Consider the following 23,217-nt stretch of genomic DNA (forward strand, 5'->3'; position numbering starts at 1 on the left):
ATCGTTGAAATAGATCCTTGGAGACCCCAGCTCTAACAGAAATCAGCATCTGGGTCTGGACTATCTCTCTGTCAGTTGGGCTTTTAAGTGGTGTTCATGCAGGTCTCAGAACGGAACCATATGCACAGGATTTAATAAATATTTTGATGAAATTTTCCAACAGTATATAGCCAGACTATAATCATGACTTCCAAATTCTACACATTCAGTCCCATTCCAAATAATGCTCTTACCGACAGTTGGGCCAAATGGTATACGTCTGAGATTTTTTTCTAAGGCTCATGCAGAAATGATTTTATTTTTTAGAGAATGAGATGGTAGTCCATCTCTTCACTGTCTTCTGAAAATCAGGTTGAGGGAATTTCATTTCCAATATCACAAGAATGACACTTTGAACGTATAATTTTCCATCAAACTACATCAAAATTTTTAGAAGATGTTATCTGACAATATGGTAACAGCAAGACAAGGGAAGTGACAGTGAGTGCCATTTCCAAAGAGTACTTGACAGTGAAAAAATGCTTCTGCCAAAAAGAAAATGTTTCAGTTGTGAAAAGTAAGGGTCTTAATGTCAATATCAATACAACCATTTGAAAATAAATGATTTCCAACTATTTACAAGTGTATGTTTGTATGATCTTAGAGATAAGTTTCCATATTAAAGTCTTTGAACAATGTTGACTAGTCATGTTCTACCTTGATTCACTCTTGGTACCATCTCCTACCCTATGAAAACACACAATGGGGGCAAAGAAGTTGGCTACTGTATATTCATCCCAGGAAATGTGAGCTAGCTACAAAGCAGGTCAATGCTAACAAACAGGCCAATTACTCTTGGTTCTCTGAATACAACCTCTGTGCCTATCATCTATATAAGTTAAACGGTAAATCAAGTCAAATTTCCTTAAAGCATATGCATCTTGAGAAGTACGATTTTATAACAGAGGAAAATGAAAAAGATAAATGCAAGCAAGTGAGCACAGGCTTTAACTGACAGTGACAAGGACAGTACCTGATGACTCATCTAGCATAAAAGCCATATTTTCATTTCCTGAGAGGATGCTGAATGTTACTCTTCCATTCCTTCCTGCGTCTGGATCTTGAGCAGTTATGTGGTGCACCAAGGAGCCCACCGCGGCATCCTCTTTGACAAGGGCGATGGGGAAAGATGTAAAAGTGGGGCTGTGGTCATTTATATCCAAAATCACTACCTTCACCATCAGCGATCTCAGTCGCCGGTCTGTCACATTCACAGCCTGATCGGATGCAGTTACTGTCAGGACAACAGTCGGAACTCTCTCTCTGTCAAGGGGGGAAGCAGTGACCAAAGTGCCAAATGAGGGGTGGATGAGAAATGGATTCATTCCAGGGTGGTGGGCTTCAATTAAGTATTGTACTCTACTGTTCAAAAAAGTGCCGTCGCCGTCTTTGGCATTGAAGACGTGCACCAGAGTCCCGACAGGGGCATTCTCTTCCACGCTGATCACAATGAACTCCTCCCGGAAAGATGGGGAATGGTCATTCTGATCTTCCACAGCAACACTAAGGAAGACTGTGCTATTCACGGGAGGGTTTCTGCTGTGGTCTTTAGTTACCACCCTGAAAAGATAATGAGACGTCATTTCATAATCCAGTTCCTTAAAGAGGAACAAGTCTCCTGTCGAGCTGTCGACTGCAAAGTGACCATCCTTGTCATCTGCAGCGATACTAAAATGTAACTTTCCACTATGATGTTGTTGAAGGTGATCAGGTGACTTTATCAAGCTCATTATTTTTGCAGGCTTCAAGTTTTCTGGTATAACTAAGTGTCTAATATTCTGAGAAATGACAGCTCTCCCTTCGGATAGTGGTATCACCTGAAATAAGAATAAAAAGGAGTTGTTAATTTGGGTTTGTTTAAAAATAGTTTAATCGATACAGGTGCTGCTATTCTTTTGGAAGCTAATTCCTTCCAGTTGTGCAACATACATATGTTAATTGGTGAGAAAATGTCTTTTCTTATATTATATAATTCCAGTATGCCTCTGAAGACTGAAAACTGCATAATAGCTAGGAGATAAGAAAGTACAGGACTTTCCACTCCCCTGTTTGCTGTAATGGATGCAATGATAGTTTGGTGAGGCTACGCTTTTGTTTACGTGAACTGTAGTCTTATGGTTCTTCAAAGACAGTGTACGAGAGCTAGTTTTCCAAGCTACTCTAAGTCCTAGAGACTCATATTTCCTTAATGACAACATCTGCATACATTTAAGTATCATATGCCTTTGTTTATCTGAAACCAGAGTCTTGAGATATTATGACAGAATTTTCTCCTAACCCACATATCCTTAATCAATAAAGAATATAATTTGGAAACAGAACTCTTGGGGACATATATTCTTGATTAGTATACATACCTATATTAATATTACTGATTATCACATGCTTGAACAAAAAAATCTTCCTGTAAACAGTCATTTTGCTTCTGATGGGTTGATGTAATTTTTTCCTACTATGGAGACTGCCTACAGCTTGTTTGCTCATTATGACTAAAGGAAAGTCTTAAAGTACAAATCTCAAGTGCCCTTCCTAATTTTAAAAATAATTACAAAAACTATGCGATTTATTACTGGCTATTTATTTACACACGTTTCTCCTGCAAATTTGCCCGGTCCTTGCAATTAGGAAAAAGTAAAAGAAAAGATACTTTTTGTTCTTCATAAACAAAGCAGGATAAACGTCCACATAGTGATGGAGGTAAGTATCTTGTCAGTAACTGTACAAAGTTAAAATAAAAAATTATTTAAACCTAATCATTTCTCAAGTGATAATGAAATCACTTAATATAATGCACACATACATCTGCAATGCTCTCTAAAAAGAGTATTCATATATTTAATGTATCTTCACTCTACATTTTTATATAAAATTAAAACCCCCTCAGAGCATCTTTCCACATTTTGTGTGATGTGAGCTATTACCTGAATATTAATAACTGCCTGTCCTTGAAGAGGAGGCACCCCCTGGTCGCTGGCAATTACAATCATCCTGTAAGAAGGTCCATAATCATGTGAAAGTACTCTGGTTGTTCTTATTTCACCACTGTTGGCATCAATCTTGAAGTGATCAGAACTACCCTCTACACACAAACACACACAAAATTAAGAAATTAATGTTAGTTGACAATGCAGAATACAGAGAATTAATTAATCCAAATATACCTGTGATCATTTGGAAGATTTATTTACCTTAAGCTCTGTGAGAATATGAGCATAAGGATAATACTAAAAATACAGACAAGAAACATAACAGATTAAAAAAATTATTATAGAAATTTTCACATATAAAAAAGTAGACAATGATATCATGAACTTTCATGTACCTATCATCTAGCTTCAATATTTATCAACTCATGTGCCATATCATCCAGCAATCCCATTCCTGGGCATATATCCTGACAAAACTCTAATTCAAATAGATACATGCACCCCTGTGTTCATAGCAACACTATTTAAAATAGCCAAGACATGGAAACAACCTAAACGTCCATCAACATGTAAATGGTTAAAGAAGATGTGATACATATATACAATGGAATACTACTCAGCCATAAAAGAGAATGAAATCATGCCATTTGCAGCAACATGGATGGACCTAGAGATTATCATACTAAGTGAAATAAGTCAGACAGAGAAAGACAAATACCATATGATATCACTTATATGTAGGAATCCAAAATATGACACAAATGAACTTATCTATGAGACAGAAACACAGGGAACTACTGTGTAACACAAGGAACTATATTCAATATCCTATTAAAAAAACCATATGGAAAATAATTTAAAATAATAATAATATTTATCAAATCATGGCTAATCTTATTCCCCATTCACATATTTCCCTTCACCATCTTCTTTTGAAGCAAATTTCAGAAATCATATCATTTCTTCTGTATGTTTTTCAACATGCATCTCTAAAAGATAAGGAAAAATTTAATACGATCACAGTACCATATTATACTTTTAAAAATTAGTAATAATTCCTAAATATTATCAAATATCTAGTTAACTTTTAAATTTCCAGTTGTCTCATAAATATCTTATTTTTTTTTAGTCAAATTAGATTCAACATAAACTCTGTATTTGCATATCTCTTCAATCTATGCATTCCTGCCATCCATCTCTTTATTTTGTTCTCGCAACTCATTTGCTGAAGAACTGGATCATGTATCCTGAAGCTTCCCGTGGTCTAGATTTGCCTGTTGCTTATCTCCAAAGTGTAGCTTAATATGTTTTTCTGTCCTCTATGTTCTCCTTAAATTGGGATGTAGATCTAGAGAATTAATCAGATTCAGGTTGTTTGGGGGGAAGACTACTTCATAAATGCTGTTTTGTGTTTTCCTTCAGAAGCACATGTCTGATTGTCTCTTTTTGTGATGTGGGCCCCCTTTGGTGCACAGCCTGGATCCACTAATGATTCAATAAATGTTGCAAAGTATAACATTCTGAGTCTATGAGCCCTTCTTCATTTATTAGCTGGAATATATTACTAAAGAGCAACTTCTTCTTATCTACTTATTGGTAACCCAGTGGGACAGTTCATTATAGGAAAAGTCAGGATAAATGTTTGATGGTAAACTTTTATTTAACAGTCTTCAAAATAATGGATTGGTTTACTAACATCCTTCAGTGCTCCAACTATGATAATTAAAGGTTTGTTTAGTTTCTGTTTTAAGAATCATTAAGCATAAATTTAAACATGTTATAAGAGTTTCAATCTATTCCCAATATTATCTCTATTGATGTTCAAATTGTTCCATCTTTGAATATTAGGATCCTCTTAAAGGAGGTTCTTGAGTCTTTGATATGATCCTAGTCATCTTTAGCAGCCTCCTTGTATCTGGGGTGACAAAATGTTACAGACTCATCTTGAAGATTTCCTGTCCAAGACCTGGAGTCAGTCATTTCTCCAAGGACTCCTGGTTCATTCCATGGAGTACAGTATTGGGAGGTTGTATCCTGCTCATTGCTTCTGGGTCAGTCAGTTTCTAGGCCTTTTTCAGTGGTCACAGAATATACACATGCACACACTAAAATATGTCATAAGTTTGTATTGATACTTCTAATTCAAATTGATCATGGCAGGTGTTTTTTTTTTGGTTTGTTAAATAACAGATTTGTGTTCTTTGATAAAATCTAAATACTTTAAACAACCCAAAGAACTTCAGACGATGTCTAGGCTAGTGGCTCTCTTTCATTCTTTTATTCAACTATCAGTGAGTCACTATCATGTAACACATACTTTACCAGTTATAGGGGAAATAAAGGCAAATAAAAAAGAACTCCTGTTCTTAAGAAAGTCAGAGTATAGAGCAGGAAATTATGTAACACCTACTGGTTGTGATTTCTATGCTTTGGTCCATTTACATAGGAGAATGAAAACTTTCATGAATGTGATATATATATCTTTGTTCTCATTATATTGATCTTTATCTTGTTATTTTATCTTACATTTTGTAGTTGCCTCTATTTTGCAATTGGATAAAGTTAAAGCAAAGGTATGAGTAACATAACAGATATCACCACATTTTTATATTGCTATGCCCCAAGTATCATTTCAGAAACTAATTTTTTTTAAAAATCAACATTTCAAACATTCAGAAATATATGACCTTCCATGTAAACATTTCTAGATTGGTAAAGTTGCAATATTTCTTCAAAATTTTTAAAGAAATGACAGAATATAAGTACAGCAGAGGACCTGTGTGTATCTCCAAATCTCATTCCCTTTCTTCTTCCCTGTAGACAGCCTCTGTTCTAAAGTGGGGGTGTATCTTTCTAGTCCATATATTCATGAGTAATATATAGCGTGGTTTTGTTCCTTTCCAAATAACTGTATCATAGCAGGATTGTAGCTTAATCTATTAACCTGTGTGTGTGTATGTGTGTATGCAGCAGACTCATTGTTACTGAACAATCCACTATGTCATCTTCCCAAGCATGAACATGATTTGCCTTTTCACTTCTTTCAACTTTAGGTCTTTCATCTATTTTGTAATTTTCTACATAAAGGTCTTAAATATCTTTTATTGAAATTTTCCTCCCTATGCTTCTAGTCAAGATGATTCTGATTTGGGAGAGGGGGGAAACACATAATTTGATCGCCCTTCTTTAAAGAAAATAGGACAATATTCCCACCCCTGAGGAGCCCATGCTAGTGAAGAACCTTAAAGCCTAAACTTCATGATCTTCACAGTAAACTGGACCCCACACCCAATGATTTTCTTTGTTACAGTGAATGAAACCTTTGAAATCCTGCTTAGTTCTTAAAATGCTGGTGATTTTTGTATGTTAACATTGTTCCCAGAAATTTTTTATGTTATTGATTCTAGTGATTTGCCTGTAGCATATTTGGGGTTTTCCATGTAGACAATTAAATTATCTGCAGATAAAGGCAATGGTGTCCCTTGCTTCCCTATGTTTGTGTCAAACATGGCAAAGCAACAAATGTCTTTTAAAATGGTATAAAAACAAAATGCCAACTAAAGTTAATCACTGGAACCAATCTGAGGCCTGTGCATTCTCAAGGAAAAACATAAACATAAGCCTGTCTCAATAAAATTCCTACATATACATACATGTGTGTACGTATGTGACATTTTTTAATTAATCCTATTTTTTTTTAATTGAGGTATAGTTGTTTTACAATGATATGTTAGTTTCTACTGTACAGTGAAGTAGAGTTCCCTATGCTATACAGCAGGTTCTCATTAGTTATTTTATACATATTATTTAGTGTATATATGTCAATCCCAATCTCACAATTCATCCCAGATCCCCTTTCCCCCCTTGGTGTTCATATGTTGTTCTCTATGTCTGTGTCTCTATTTCTGCCTTGCAAACAGGTTCATCTGTACCATTTTTCTATATTCCACATATATGCATTAACATACAATATTTGTTTTTCTCTTTCTGACTAACTTCACTCTGCATTTTCTAAATATGATTTACTCTGACCTTAAGAATATTTAATTTTCACAGAGATTCACAGATGCTTGGTGTTCATAATCATATGTCTTTATACTAAATACCAATTTTTATCCATTAACTAGTACTTTCTTATCAGTAAAAGTTGATTTGCAATTTACATTATTGAAAATTATTCATTTAAAGTGGATGGCTGGTTGATTTCTACTTAGGACATAGAAAAAATAATATGATTTTACATTAAATTTTTATTTTATTTTATTTTTTTAACATCTTTATTGGAGTATAATTGCTTTACAATGGTGTGTTAGTTTCTGCTTTATAACAAAGTGAATCAGTTATACATATACATATGTCCCCATATCTCCTCCCTCTTGCATCTCCCTCCCTCCAACCCTCCCTATCCCACCCCTCTAGGTGGCAACAAAGCACCGAGCTGATCTCCCTGTGCTATGCGGCTGCTTCCCACTAGCTATCTCTTTTATGTTTGGTAGTGTATATATGTCCATGCCACTCTCTCACTTTGTCCCAGGTTACCCTTCCCCCTCCCCGTATCCTCAAGTCCATTCTCTACTAGGTCTGCATCTTTATTCCCAACTTGCCCCTAGGTTCTTCTGACCAATTTTTATTCTTTTTTTTTTTTTTTTAGATTCCATATATATGTGTTAGCATACGGTATTTATTTTTCTCTTTCTGACTTACTTCACTCTGTATGACAGTCTCTAGGTCCATCCACCTCACTACAAATAACTCAGTTTTGTTCCTTTTTATGGCTGAGTAATATTCCATTGTATACATGTGCCACATCTTCTTTATCCACTCATCTGTTGATGGAGACTTAGGTTACTTCCATGTCCTGGCTATTGTAAATAGAGCTGCAATGGACATTTTGGTACATGACTCTTTTTGAATTAAGGTTTTCTCAGGGTACATGCCCAGTAGTAATATTGCTGGGTCGTATGGTAGTTCTATTTTTAGTTTTTTAAGGAACCTCAATACTGTTCTCCACAGTGGCTGTATCAATTTACATACCCACCAACAGTGCAAGAGGGTTCCCATTTCTCCACACCCTCTCCAGCATGCATTGTTTGTAGATTCTTTGATGATGGTTATTCTGACCGGTGTGAGATGATATCTCATTGTAGTTTTGATTTGCATTTCTCTACTGATTAATAATGTTGAGCATTCTTTCCTGTGTTTGTTGGCGATCTGTATATCTTCTTTGGAGAAATATCTATTTAGGTCTTCTGTCCATTTTTGGATTAGGTTGCTTGTTTTTTTTGATATTGAGCTGCATGAGCTGCTTGTAAATTTTGAAGATTAATCCTTTGTCAGTTGCTACATTTGAAAATATTTTCTCCCATTCTGAATGTTGTCTTTTCGTCTTGTTTATGGTTTCCTTTGCTCTGCAAAAGCTTTTAAGTTTCATTAGGTCCCATTGCTTTATTTTTCTTTTTATTTCCATTTCTCTAAGAGGTGGGTCAAAAAGGATCTTATGTGATTTATGTCTTACAGTGTTCTGCCTATGTTTTCCTCTAAGAGTTTGATAGTGTCTGGCCTTACATTTAGGTCTTTAATCCATTTTGAGTTTATTTTTGTGTATGGTGTTAAGGAGTGTTCTAATTTCATTCTTTTTCATGTAGCTGTCCAGTTTTCCCAGCACCACTTATTGAAGAGGGTGTCTTTTCTCCACTGTATATTCTTGCCTCCTTAATCAAAGATAAGGTGACCATATGTGCGTGGGTTTATATCTGGGCTATCTGTCCTGTTCCATTGATCTATATTTCTGTTTTTGTGCCAGTACCATACTGTCTTGATTACTGTAGCTTTGTAGTATAGTCTGAAGTGAGGAAGGCTGATTCCTCCAGCTCCGTTTTTCTTTTACAAGATTGCTTTGGCTATTCGGGCTCTTTTGTGTTTCCATACAAATTGTGAATTTTTTTGTTCTAGTTCTGTGAAAAATGCCAGTGGTAGTTTGATAGGGATTGCATTGAATCTGTAGATTGCTTTGGGTAGTAGAGTCATTTTCACAATGTGGATTCTTCCAATCCAAGAACATGGTATATCTCTCCATCTATTTGTATCATCTTTAATTTCTTTCATCACTGTCTTATAATTTTCTGCATACAGATCTTTTGTCTCCTTAGGTAGGTTTATTCCTAGATATTTTATTCTTTTTGTTGCAGTGATAAATGGGAGTGTTTTCTTAATTTTACTTTCAGGTTTTTCATCATTAGTGTATAGGAATGCAAGAGATTTCTTTGCATTAATTTTGTATCCTGCTACTTTACCAAATTCATTGATTAGCTCTAGTAGTTTTCTGGTAGCATCTTTAGGATTCTATATGTATAGTATCATGTATGTGTTAGCAGTGACAGCTTTACTTCTTCTTTTCCGATTTGGATTCCTTTTATTTCTTTTTCTTCTCTGATTGCTGTGGCTAAAACTTCCAAAGCTATGTTGAATAATAGTGGTGATAGTAGGCAACCTTGTCTTGTTCCTGATCTTAGTGGAAATGGTTTCAGTTTTTCACCATTGAGGATGATGTTGGCTGTGGGTTTGTCATATATGGCCTTTATTATGTTGAGGTAACTTCCCTCTATGCCTACTTTCTGGAGGGTTTTTATCATAAATGGGTGCTGAATTTTGTCGAAAGCTTTCTCTGCACCCATTGAGATGATCGTATGGTTTCCTCCTTCAGTTTGTTAATATGGTGTATCATGTTCACTGATTTGCATAAATTGAAGAAACCTTGCATTCCTGGGGTAAACCCCACTTGATCATAGTGTATGATCCTTTTAATGTTCTGTTGGATTCTGTTTGCTAGTACTTTGTTGAGGATTTTTGCATCGATGTTCATCAGTGATATTGGCCTGTAGTTTTCTTTCTTTGTGACATCTTTGTCTGGTTTTGGTATCAGGGTGATGGTGGCCTCGTAGAATGTGTTTGGGAGTGTTCCTCCCTCTGCAATATTTTGGAAGAGTTTGAGAAGGATAGGTGTTAGCTCTTCTCTAAATGTTTGATAGAATTCACCTGTGAATCCGTCTGGTCCTGGGCTTTTGTTTGTTGGAAGATTTTTAACCACAGTTTCAATTTCAGTGCTTGTGATTGGTCTGTTCATATTTTCTATTTCTTCCTGGTTCACTCTCGGAAGGTTGTGCATTTCTAAGAATTTGTCCATTTCTTCCAGGTTGTCCATTTTATTGGCATAGAGTTCCTTGTAGTAATCTCTCATGATGCTTTGTATTTCTGCAGGGTCAGTAGTTACTTCTCCTTTTTCATTTCTAATTCTATTGGTTTGAGTCTTCTCCCTGTTTTTCTTGATAAGTCTGGCTAATGGTTTATCAGTTTTGTTTATTTTCTCAAAGAACCAGCTTTTAATTATATTGATCTTTGCTATTGTGTCCTTCATTTCTTTTCCATTTATTTCTGATCTGATCTTTATGATTTCTTTCCTTCTGCTAACTTTGCACATTTTTTTGTTCTTCTTTCTCTAATTGCTTTAAGTGTAAGGTTAGGTTGTTTATTTGAGATGTTTCTTGTTTCTTAAGGTAGGATGGTATTGCTATAAACTTCCCTCTTAGAACTGCTTTTGCTGCATCCCATAGGTTTTGGGTCATTGTGTTTTCATTGTCATTTGTTTCTAGGTATTTTTGGATTTCCTCTTTGATTTCTTCAGTGATCTGTTAGTTATTAAGTAGTGTGTTGTTTAGCCTCCATCTGTTTGTATTTCTTACAGATTTTTTCCTGTAATTGATATGTAGTCTCATAGCATTGTGGTCAGAGAAGATACTTGATATGATTTCAATTTTCTCAAATTTACCAAGGCCTGATTTGTGACCCAAGATATGATCTATCCTGGAGAATGTTCTATGAGCACTTGAGAAGAATGTGTATTCTGTTGTTTTTGGATGGAATGCCCTATAAATATCAATTAAGTCCGTCTTGCTTAATGTATCATTTAAAGCTTGTGTTTCCTGATTTATTTTCATTTTGGATGATCTGTCCATTGGTGAAAGTGGGGTGTTAAAGTCTCCCACTATGATTGCAATACTGTCAATTTCCCCTTTTATGGCTGTTACTATTTGCCTTATATATTGTGGTGCTCCTATGTTGGGTGCATAAAAACTTACAGTTTTTATATCCTCTTCTTGGATTGATTCCTTGATCATTATATAGTGTCCTTTATTGTCTTTTGTAATAGTCTTTGTTTTAAAGTCTATTTTGTCTGGTATGAGAATTGTTACTCCAGCTTTTTTTTGATTTCCATTTGCATGGAATATCTTTTTCCATCCCCTCACTTTCAGTCTGTATGTGTCCGTAGGTCTGAAGTGGGTCTCTTATAGACAGCATATATATGGGTCTTGTTTTTGTATCCATTCAGCCAGTCTCTCTCTTTTGGCTGGAGCATTTAATCCATTTTCATTAAAGGCGATTATCTATATGTATGTTTCTATTACCATTTTCTTAGTTGTTTTGGGTTTGTTATTGTAGGTCTTTTCCTTCTCTTGTGTTTCCTGCCTAGAGAAGTTCCTTTAGCATTTGTTGTAAAGCTGGTTTGGTGGTGCTGAATTCTCTTAGCTTTTGCTTGTCTGTAAAGCTTTTAATTTCTCCCTCAAATCTGAATGAGCTCCTTGCTGGGTAGAGTAATCATGGTTGTAGGTTTTTCTCCTTCATCACTTTAAATATGTCTTACCACTCCCTTTTGGCTTGCAGAGTTTCTGCTGAAAGATCAGCTGTTAACCTTATGAGGATTCCCCTGTGTGTTATTTGTTGTTTTTCCCTTGCTGCTTTTAACATTTGTTCTGTGTATTTAATTTTTGATAGTTTGATTAATATGTGTCTTGGCGTGTTTCTCCTTGGATTTATCCTGTATGGGACTTTCTGTGCTTCCTGGACTTGATTAAGTATTTCCTTTCCCATATTAGGGAAGTTTTCAACTATAATCTCTTCAAATATTTTCTCAGTCCCTTTCTTTTTCTCTTCTTCTTCTGGGACCCATATAATTCGAATGTTGGTGCATTTAATGTTGTCCCAGAGGTCTCTGAGACTGTCCTCAATTCTTTTTATTCTTTTTTCTTTATTCTCCTCTGCAGTAGTTATTTCCACTATTTTATCTTCCAGGTCACTTGTCCATTCTTCTACCCCTGTTATTCTGCTACTGATCCCTTCTAGAGAATTTTTAATTTCATTTATTGTGTTGTTCATCACTGTTTCTTTGCTCTTTAGTTCTTTTAGGTCCTTGTTAAACATTTCTTGTATTTTCTCCATTCTATTTCCAAGATTTTGGATCATCTTTACTATCACTATTCTGAATTCTTTTTCATGTAGACTGCCTATTTCCTCGTCATTTGTTAGGTCTGGTGGGTTTTTGCCTTGCTCCTTCATTTGCTTTGCGTTTCTCTGTCTCCTCATTTTGCTTAACTTACTGTGTTTGGGGTCTCCTTTTTGCAGGCTGCAGGTTCGTAGTTTCCATTGTTTTTGGTGTCTGTCCACAGTGGCTGAGGTTGGTTCAGTGGGTTGTGTAGGCTTCCTGGTGGAGGGGACTAGTGCCTGTGTTCTGGTGGATGAGGCTGGATCTTGTCTTTCTGGTGGGCAGGTCCAAGTTTGGTGGTGTGTTTTGGGGTGTGTGTGGCCTTATTATGATTTTAGACAGCCTCTGTGGTAATGGATGGTGTTGTGTTTCTGTCTTGCTAGTTGTTTGGCATAGGGTGTCCTGCACTGGAGCTTGCTGGTCATTGAGTGGAGCTGAGTCTTGGCATTGAGATTGAGATGTATGGGAGATTTTCGCCATTTGATATTACTTGGAGCTGGGAGGTCTCTTGTGGACCAGGGTCTTGAACTTGGCTATCACACTTCAGTGGCACAACCCTGATGCCTCGCTGGAGCACCAAGAGCCTGTTCTCCACAGGGCTCAGAATAACAGGGAGAAAAAAAAGAAAGAAAGAAGAAGATAAAATAAAATAAAATAAAATAAAGTAAAATAAAATAAAATAGAGTTATTAAAATTAAAAAAAATTAAGAAAAAAATTTTTTAAGTAAAAAAAAAAAAAAGGACAGACAGAACCCTAGGGGAAAGGGTAAAAGCAAAGCTATACAGACAATATCACACACAGAAGCATACACATACACACTCACAAAAAGAGAAAAAGTGAAAAAAATATATATATATCATTGCTCCCAAAGTCCACCTCCTCAATTTGGGATGATTCGTTGTCTATTCAGGTATTCCACAGAGGCAGGGTACATCAAGTTTATTGTGGAGATTTAATCCGCTGCTCCTGAGGCTGCTGGGAGAGATTTCCCTTTCTCTTCTTTGTTCACACAGCTCCCGGGGTTCAGCTTTGGATTTGGCCCTGCCTCTGCGTGTAGGTAGCCTGAAGGTGTCTGTTCTTTGCTCAGACAGGACAGGGTTAAAGGAGCAGCTGATTTGGGGGCTCTGGCTCACTCAGGCTTGGGGGAGGGAGGGGTATAGATGTGCGGTTAGCCTGCAGCAGCAGAGGCCAGAGTGACGTTGCAACAGCCTGAGGTGTGCCGTGTGTTCTCCCCGGGAAGTTGTCTCTGGATCACGGGACCCTGGCAGTGGCGGGCTACACAGGCTCCTGGGAGGGGAGGTGTGGATAGTGACCTGTGCTTGCACACAGGCTTCTTTGTGGCTTCAGCAGCAGCCTTAGCATCTCATGCCCGTCTCTGGGTTCCGTGCTGATAGCCGCGGCTCACGCCTGTCTCTGGAACTCCTTTAAGCGGTGCTCTTAATCCCCTCTTCTCTCGCACCAGGAAACACAGAGGCAAGAAAAAGTCTCTTGCCTCTTCGGCAGCTCCAGACTTTTTCCCAGACTCCCTCTCGGCTAGCTGTGGCGCACTAGCCCCCTTCAGGCTGTGTTCACACAGCCAACCCCAGTGCTCTCCCTGAGATCTGACTGAAGCCCCCATTAAACTTTTAAATTTTTTTTTAAAGGTGATTCTAGAAAGTAACAAATGTATTTTGTTTGCAATATGGTGCTATTTTCAGTGTTAACTATTTTCCCAGAAGGAGGTAGATGGTTGGTAAACAAAAGAGGAAATTCTAAAAGCTTTTAATCCTTTATGGATAGTAACTTTTACCTGAAGATACTGAATATATAACTTCTGCATTGTTTCCTTCATCAAGATCCTTTGCAAACACAGCTGTAACAAACATATTTACTGGTTGACCTTCCAGAACCTGTCATTAAGACAAATGACTTACAAATTAGTCAGTGAAATTTTAAAAAAAGATCAATGAATCTTTAAGTGACAGAACACATTACTACTAAGCATTATTTTTTTAAACTACTTTTAAATCCACACAAAATGCAAATGTCTACCATATAAAAGTTGTATGGGTGTAAAACCATGAAAAAAAATCCACATTACAAATTTAAATGTTTTGCTCAATTTGAACAAATTATCTGCAGCATTTAACCTAATTTTGAGAAAAAAAGGAAATAAAATTGACTAAAAAAAATCTTAGATTTTTGATGCATTTTAAGAATTCTGGCATCTTCTTATTCATCACTTTCTTTTAAAAGGTTCAAAATACGCTAAAGATAAACATAAACCATTATTTCAGGAAACATACCTTATTAATTAACAGAAACTTTCCTGAAATACTGAAATGTACATGTGGAATTGAACTCCAAGTTTAGGGTCTTACTGCCTAATTAAGCCATGATACATAAAATGATATATTAATAAAAATCATAAGGATAGTATCATAATGTTCTGCATTGGTGGAATTTTCTTTAAATATGATTTTGGAAGGTGAGTTTAAAGTTATTAACTTCCTCAATACCTATTTCGAGGTTTTCAATATGCATACCTGATCTCAATTTGAACATCCAAATGTTTTAGAGCAATAGCTTCCCAACGTTTTATTCATATAACCCTTTCATTGAAAAAAAGTATGAGTACCTCCAAGATACATTTATTAATTATGTACATGAACTAATATGCTAACTTATTATGTACATTATAAAACATACAAAAACATGGAAATGAAAAATATAAGATCACGTAAATATAATGAAAAGTTTCCGCATGTGCCTGCAAAGATCGAATGTTACAATCTCTGGCTGCACGTCCCTCCACTTTAGAGCTACAGATTGTTCTCCTATCTTCAACTAACCATCTTAGAGATGTGCTTCAATTGCCCACAAGGAGCTGTAGACAAAGAAAGGCATGCAAATTACTGAAAAAAAACAAGCCATGTCTGAGCAATACTGATAATGAAGTACCATGATGTTTTCATACAACAGACAGAACTACATTATCATAAAACCACTGAATGTGTGATCCCAAATAGCACATATAAGCATTTTCTTTTCTTGTTTTAATTGTGGGGTTTTTTTGACATGTGGACAATTCTAACTCTTGAAATGTATGCATTTCCACACAAGACTCACTGGATAAATTCAAGCTTTTTACCACAAGATGGTGCTCAAAACAAGTGACTAAGAATACTACAAACGTTGCACGGCCACTTGGCTCCACATACCTTGATGTGTAATTCCTTCCCAGGGAGGCACTGTGGGAAATACGGCCTGTTATCGTTGATGTCAGTAACTGAGACATACACCAGCGCGGTGGCGTTTCGAGGAGGGGAGCCGTGGTCGGTCACTAAAACAGTCACCTGATGGTGCACCCGTTGCTCATGATCCAAGGCCACCCAACTGATAAGTTCGCCTGAGGAACACAGAGCAGGATGAAAGAGGCTGACACTTGTACTAGAATTGTGGCTTTATGAACCACCAATTTAATCCCAGACCAATTCCCAGAAAGGAAAATCAGATATAAAGTTCTAAAAGCACAACTTCCAAGACCACATGCTTTAGTAATCTAGCTCTGCTGTTGAAAGAATTTTCTGAAGTTTCTTCTGCCACCTTCAATTTGTCATTCTTTGTATTTCAAATTATCTACCATCAACCATTCTAACTAAAGAATGAATTCATGACAACAAATGATAAAATACTCTGTGGTAATTTAATAATAATTTAGAAGATTTAAAGTTACAGCATATCTCCCATCATACTGAATATACAGAAAGCACCTCAGCTCTGACATCACAAGGTCTGGTTTGGGCTCCAGTTTCTTCACCTCAGGCGCAGAAGGACCTCTCTGACCCTACCTCCTAGGGCTATCAAACACTAATGCAATCATAAATTTAAAAGGACTTTGTAAGCTGTAAATTATTATGAACGTGAGAGTTGTTATCATTACTTAAAATAATGGCAAAGTACCTTCATGAAAATCAAATACATTCCTAAGTATTGGTTTGTCTTTTATGTATAGAGTTATTTATTTTTATCTCACAAAATATATGTGTAGTGAGGACAATGACTTCCCAAATAACTCTTCATGCTTTACAAGCCATATTTTACATATTCTTGCTCAAAACTGTCTTCTAGGCGACTAGCCTCATGTTTCATCAACAGACTCAGGCATAAAATCGTAACTGCCTCTAGCTACCGCCAAGGGCCATCTCCGGTAGCCCGTCTCCCGCTGCAGAGTTCCAACAGGCGTTAATATCCTCACTATTTATGAAAATGTCTATTTGTGAGAAAGTAATAAAGAAGCAACTACTACCTAACATTGCCATTTCCAAGATCTTTTTGCCCTTTTCCTCCAAATGAAATGACAGCGTGTAGAACAAAACAAAAAGTGAAATCAGGAACAACAACAAAAAAATTCATATTTGGATAAGTTGCTGAATTGGTGAAGGTATAACGCAGTGTTTACCATATCCACTTACTATATCAACTATATTTATAAAGTGTTTACTGTAAGTGTGATTCTAACAAAAATGACAAAGACAGCAACTGCATCTTTAAAGTTCCAAAATGCAATTCTAGGAAAACCCTAAATCCTGAATGGCAAACACATTTTTATTTGCTGCACCAACTCTGACATGTAGCAGCTGTTCGGAAAGACTGGGAGGCTCAGCCGGGGCTGGGGGTGGGGGTTCCACGTAGGGTTCCGTGGAAGTGAGGTTTCGGGTCACTACCTGAGGCTGCTCAGAGCCCCGGACGTGGAGGGCGTGCCTGCGTGCTGCGCATGCCTGCCACGCACTGGAGGATGTCGTCAACCCCTGCGTTGCCCCACTGTCCCCAACCCCAGTGAACAGGAACAGCTTACGAGTATGTAGCTTTCCAAGCCCCTTCATAACACTTTAACTCTTCACCCACCTCCACCCCCCGCCCCCCCAGAGCGGGACACGGAGCATGGAGGCAATTCTCTCCTTTTTTCAAGGTAAGGAAACTGAGTCCCAAGGTGAAGCTTCTTGCTTCAGCCGTACAGCAATTCTAGGAATGGACACCTGGTCTTCTGAATCTGGACTAACTGTGGGAGAGAGATCATGGGGGAACCGAATGTATATTTCAGCTTCTTTCAAAAAAAATAAATTACCGAGTGCAGTAGAAAACCTAGAGAACTATCTAGCACATGGAAGTAAAGAGCAAGCCGGCCATCCTGTGCAGCCGGTGCAGTTTGTGCCTTGCTGCGAGGCCCAGCTCAGGACTGAATGGGAGCCGAGATACAGCTGCAATCTCGACAGGCCTTGTGCCCTGGTGTAAAGCTCCATCTGCTGGAGGAAGGGGCACCTTTTCCTAATCCACACGACAGGCACTTTGAAGGTAATCAGAATTGAATTCAAATTCTGTCCCACTATAGAGCAAGGGGCACCACATACAAAGTCCACAACATGAATGGTGCCTCCTGGAATTGTACAAAGTGGTGACCTTCTCACTTCTTTCTAACTCCGTGACCTTGGGCATGTTACTTGAGCTACCCGAGTTTCAGTTTCTCCAACTACATGGTTGCAGTATAAACATAGTTCATTCGTAGGTAGTTGCAGGAATTAAAGACCTTGTAAATGTATACAATATAATAACATTTGTATATTTAACTTAACTAATTAAGACATGAAAAAAACCTCAGTGTAAATATTTGCCCTTTCCCTATGTTTCCCTCATCAAAATGAGAATGGAGAAATATATCAAAAGAGTGATTTTGAAATCTTAAAATCTTAAAAAGTGGATTATTTTCTAGTTTTTCACCGATGACATTTATATTTTATAAAATATTATTTGAAAAATTTTAAAGACATCTACAAATGAAAAAGAGTGGTTGGGCAGGGGGGATGGAGTTAAACTTTACGCAAGAATTTACCTAGTCCAGTTCTGAGTGTACCTGTAATTCAAAATAAGAACCATATACGGACAGTATGTGGGTGTGAGGCAAGAGAAATATGAATCATTTAAGGGAAAATTCTGTTCAATTTTGACTTCACTTTAAAAATCACAATACTATAATCAAGTAATATATTTACTAAAAACTGTAATTTTAACTATATATTAGCTAAAAGATTTGAGTTTTGTCAATTCCAATTTTAAAGGAATGAGTACAAGCTACAAAATGCTACCTGTATTAGGATTCATCTTGAAGAATTTTCCATCAGACAAAAGGAAATATGACAGCTGTCCATTCTTTCCCGAGTCTCTGTCAATTGCTGTAATTTTGCCTATTACCCCTTGGGGAACAGGACTCTCCTTGACTTTCAGAAACAAGACATCATGCAAGAAGGTAGGGGAATTGTCATTCTCATCCAGGACATGAACAATTACTGAAGTGCTCACATTTTGTGACATTCTGTCCTCCAGGATCCAGGCAAACACTCTAAAATTATATGTTTGTGTGGATTCATAGTCGAGCTGTCGCCGCAAATAAATCCAACCCGTGTAAGGATGGATGCCAAATGCAGCCGAGTCTGTGCCGGACTCCAGCAAGTACAGGAGCTGCGGGGTTGTGAGCTGCGGGCCAAGCGGACAGGCCTGGATTTTCAGGACTGGGGTCATCGGTGAGAGGGACTCACTAACTTCCGCTTGATAGACCAAATGCTCAAAAGTTAAAGATGGGTTTTGTTCTTGTTTTTCAATAATGACCGTCAGCACTAACAGGGATGCCTGAGGAGGAACACCAAGATCCTGGGCCATGAGGGTCAGCGTGCACTCCCGGGGCCCAGCGCCTGCCAAGCTCTCGTTGAGGTACACCACACCAAGCCCCAAGTCAACGGAAAAGATGCTTGGGCTCTGACTGGCAATGGTATAGCGGATGACCCCGTTGGGCCCGCTGTCTTTGTCTGTTGCACGGGCGTAGTACAAGGCTGTGCCAGGCATTGTGCCCTGGGATATCGTAACCCCATCGGAGGCTTTGGGAAACACTGGGCTGTTGTCATTGACATCGATGACAGTTATGTTGACCTCTGTGCTGCTGCAGGCGGGGGAGCTGCTGAGCTGTGCCTGGATAGTGAGCACAACCACGGGCTGCGTTTCGTGATCCAGAGGCTTCTGGGTTCGAATGGTGCCCAGCCATGGGTGAATAAAGAACTTTCCGTCCAGATCACCAGAGGAGATCCTATAAAGAATTGGCTCTGAGGAATCTGAAAAGGAAAAAAAAAAAAAAAAAAAGAACAAAATGAAAAGAGAAAGCAATCACTTTATGCCAAAACAATGTACCTACTGGAAACACTGAGAACTGAAAGCATTAATGTATATCACATCCACAGAGAATACGATGCAATGTCTCACATCTTCCTCAGCTCTCCAAAGCCTGTTGATAAGTGGACACATGGTTTCAGATGTATTAGTGGACAAAAGTAATGTCCAGTGGACAAGGAGCAAGCCACGAGTTTCACCATCTTCCTTCCCTCTTCTTGTATTAAGTAAAAGGGAAAGATATTCAGAAAATAATGTGGATGCCTGTTTTACAGTCTGTTTTATATATTTGAGGAAGCAAAGTCAAGTTTACACTGGTGTTTCTCTATGATACCTACTGATAAAAGGCAAATACCATCCCTAAAATTTAAGGGAAGGAGAGAAGATGGGTTAGGGTTAGGGAGCAGGACAAGATCTTTGGACAAGTAATTCACTTCTAAGAATTTTTCTTGCAGAGAAATCCGTACAAGTCATATAAGGATATTTGCTTGAGTATCATTTGGACTAGGATAAATGATTGTAAATCATTCAAATTGATAGCAAAAGGAAAATGTTTAAATAAATACTACACAACTTATTATTTTAATGAGACGGAATGATGTCCAGTAACTTGGAAAACTGTCCACAATATACAAAGTGGGGAAAAATGGTCATTGTAGAACAACAAAGATAGTTGGATGTATTTTCATAAAAAAATTTTTGGAAGTGTGTATGTGTGTGTGTGTGTGTGTGTGTGTGTGTGTGTGTGCGCGCGCGCGCGCATGTGCACGCTTTGAAGAGTGAGTTAAAAGTACCTATTACTTTTGTGATTAGAAAAAAAAGTAGGATGAAAATAATGTTGAAAGAACAAAGAGCAAGCCATATATTGTATGGTCTCAATTCTTGCATGGAGAAAAGGAAAGATTTATTCAAGACTGTACAACCTAAGAAAATATAGAAAATGTTCCAGTAATGGATTTCAATGCAGCATAAGAAGTAAGTACTTACTCAAGGACTCTTTTGCTTTCACTGTTCCCACAGGACTGTCTTCAGGCACATCTTCATAAACTGAGAAAGTATACTTAGGCCTTTCAAATTCAGTGGGTGCCAGAGTTATCTGAAGAATGTGTATGGTGACTTCAGCATTAGTGACAGATGTGAGCCCACCACCATCTCGAGCACAGACCATCAGCAAAAGTGTGGTGGATTCCAAATGACTAAGAGTTGATGTTAAGTAAATAATCCCTGGGTAGGGGAAGGAGAGAATTAAAAACCAGATAACATGCAATAAATACTGATGAGCAATAGTAACACCTGATCTGTTAATGCTACTGTGATGGTTAATTTTATGTGTCCACTTGACTGGACCATGGTGTGCCCAAATATTCAGTGAAACATTATGCTGCATGTTTCTGTGAGGGTGTTTTTGGGTGAGATTAACCCAAATGGGTAGACTGAGTCAAGCATATTGGCCTCCCTGCTGTGGGTGGGCCTCATCCAATCAGTTGAAGGCTTGACTAGAACAAAAGGGCTGGTCCTCCTCCAAGTAAGAGAGAGTCCTCCTGCTGGACTGTCTTAGACTTGGGACATTGGTTTTTTCCCTTCCTTTGGAATTGAACTGAAACATCTTGGCTCCTCCTGAGTCTTGAGACTGCCAGCCTTCAATCTGGAGCTACACCATTGGTTCTCTGGGTCTTGAGTTTATCAACTCACCTGCAGATCTTGGGGCCTGTTAATCTCCATAATCACAGGACTACTTCCTTACAATAAATCTCTTTATATTTATCTTTATATGTCTTTATATTTATATATCTTCTATTGGTTCCATTTCTCTGGAGAACTTTGATACATCTACTTTCCAATCAAAGAACTTGAGCATATGTGCAAAATGATATGAGAAGCTGGCAAAAACATCAGAATTATCAGTTTTCTAGGCATAAAAAAGGTGACACCCTTTCTTTTTTTAAATCAAATCTGCCCTCTCATAACTCCAATTCCTTGTTCCTATTTCCATTAGAAATTTAGTGAATCTGTCTTATTTCTCCTTGGCAAACACATTATCAATAACCAAAGCCAAATATCTCATCAGACCTGCTCCAGGCACAGCATCCCCATTTTCTTATCTGACATGATTTTATGTCATTTCACTTGCAGTTTCTTTCTCCTGAACATTCTCCACGTTGATCCAGGAACACGTGATTCCAGATAACAATCTGACTATAATGAAGAAGAGTATAAACACTCTTTATTGGAATACTTATAAAATACTAATGTAACCAAGTATTATCACACCCACTTTTAGCAGCCGTGTTAAAATTGGGGTTCACACTGATTTGCTGGTCCACCAAAGCACTCAATACTCATCACACTAATTTCTAAGTCAGGTCTTTCCCTTCTGTTATTGATTAGCTTCAAACATTCTTTCTTATTAAAGTCTTGGCTTGATTAAAAAATAAAACCCAAATAATGCAAAAGTGTCTGTCTAAAGAAGAAAATGAAAAGTCTCTCTACCCCAATTACCCCCACTCTCTGGGTACAGAGTCTTCTAGAGTTAACTCGATTTTAATTATTGAGACTTTTTTAAGGGTTTTATTTTCCACTCTTGATGATTATGACAATGAAAAGATTAATGCCTGCCTCAACTAGACCACAAGCTGGTCTTCCTGCCTTCAGACTGACTCCTTCTAAACCATTTTTCATACTTGTATTAGGATAGTCTTCCTAAAATCCAAATCTCGGCCTATCAGTGCTTCCCCCAGTTTTCAGGGGAAGTTCAAATGCTTTATCGTAATAACCAAGCCACTCAATTAGCGCTTTTGCATCTCTGTGGCCCCATTCTCTCCATATAGGACATTTTGCTCTTGGCACAGCCAACTCTTTCTAATTTCCAGAATAGATCTTGCTCTTCCTTTTGGATTGCTGCATCCCCTTCCTGGAATAACTTCTTCATCTTCTCTGACAATGATTTCTACTCATGTTTTAAAGCACAGCTCAACTTTCACCTGGCGCAGATGACCTTCTCTTACCTTCCACTCTCTTTCAGAGACCACTCTTCCAGGATCCCACAGTGGCCTGAATACATGTGCCTATCATACATTTACCACATTGTACTTTAATGGTTTTTGTCTTTCTTATCATTCATTCACTTATTCATTAGTTTACTCCATGGTTTATAAATAAAATCAAAAGACAACATTTTGAAAATATATAAACAACAATTTAGTATATATAATAACTGAAGAGTTCTGTAACTAAGATGAAAAAATACAAGTAAGCCAAAAGTTAGGGTAGCAGTGGATAAGGGCAGATAACTCAGATAGGAAAGAATAAATTATGAATAAATATAATGCTCAAACTCATTAAAAATAACAAATGCAAAATAAAAACAACTACCTCTTGTTTTCACCTCTAATGTTTGCTAAAACTTTTAAGTGATATTATGCAAGGTTAATAAAGGATGTGGTATGGATGTACACTGTCCAAAAGGCACTTTAGCAATATTTATATAACAGTAAATTGTTCATGTTCAAAACCTAGAAATCTACCCTCAGATCACCTTTGAGAAGGCACAGTTAGGGTGGTGCTTGCCACCCAATGGGAGACTGCAAGATCAGTGCGGCTGATGGTGGTACTTCTGAGGGGGATGCGTTCTCATATACAGGAAAATGAGAAGCTGATAATTAGATACATCAGTGACGTTTCTGAATAAAGAGAGAAAAAGATAAAATCTTACAGCAGCAACAAGAGAAGAAAAACTGAGA

The 23,217-nt window shown here is 37.5% G+C and overlaps 1 protein-coding gene across 1 annotated transcript in view; it reads right to left on the reverse strand.

Annotated features, from left to right (window-relative positions):
* The window catches only part of LOC309661662 (protocadherin-23-like), an 87,622-nt gene that overhangs the window by 36,128 nt on the left and 28,277 nt on the right, over nt 1-23,217 (reverse strand). Inside the window, exons 3-8 of the mRNA XM_082463503.1 lie at nt 20,465-20,701; nt 18,406-19,422; nt 15,484-15,671; nt 14,073-14,172; nt 2,961-3,118; nt 1,013-1,856 (exon numbers count right to left, since the gene is read on the reverse strand). Of these exons, the coding sequence (XP_082319629.1) occupies nt 1,013-1,856; nt 2,961-3,118; nt 14,073-14,172; nt 15,484-15,671; nt 18,406-19,422; nt 20,465-20,701 (2,544 nt within the window). The remainder of the gene's footprint in view (nt 1-1,012; nt 1,857-2,960; nt 3,119-14,072; nt 14,173-15,483; nt 15,672-18,405; nt 19,423-20,464; nt 20,702-23,217) is intronic.

Source organism: Balaenoptera physalus (genome assembly GCF_965194825.1).
Source record: "Balaenoptera physalus genome assembly, chromosome: 5".
Classification (NCBI taxonomy): domain Eukaryota; kingdom Metazoa; phylum Chordata; class Mammalia; order Artiodactyla; family Balaenopteridae; genus Balaenoptera; species Balaenoptera physalus.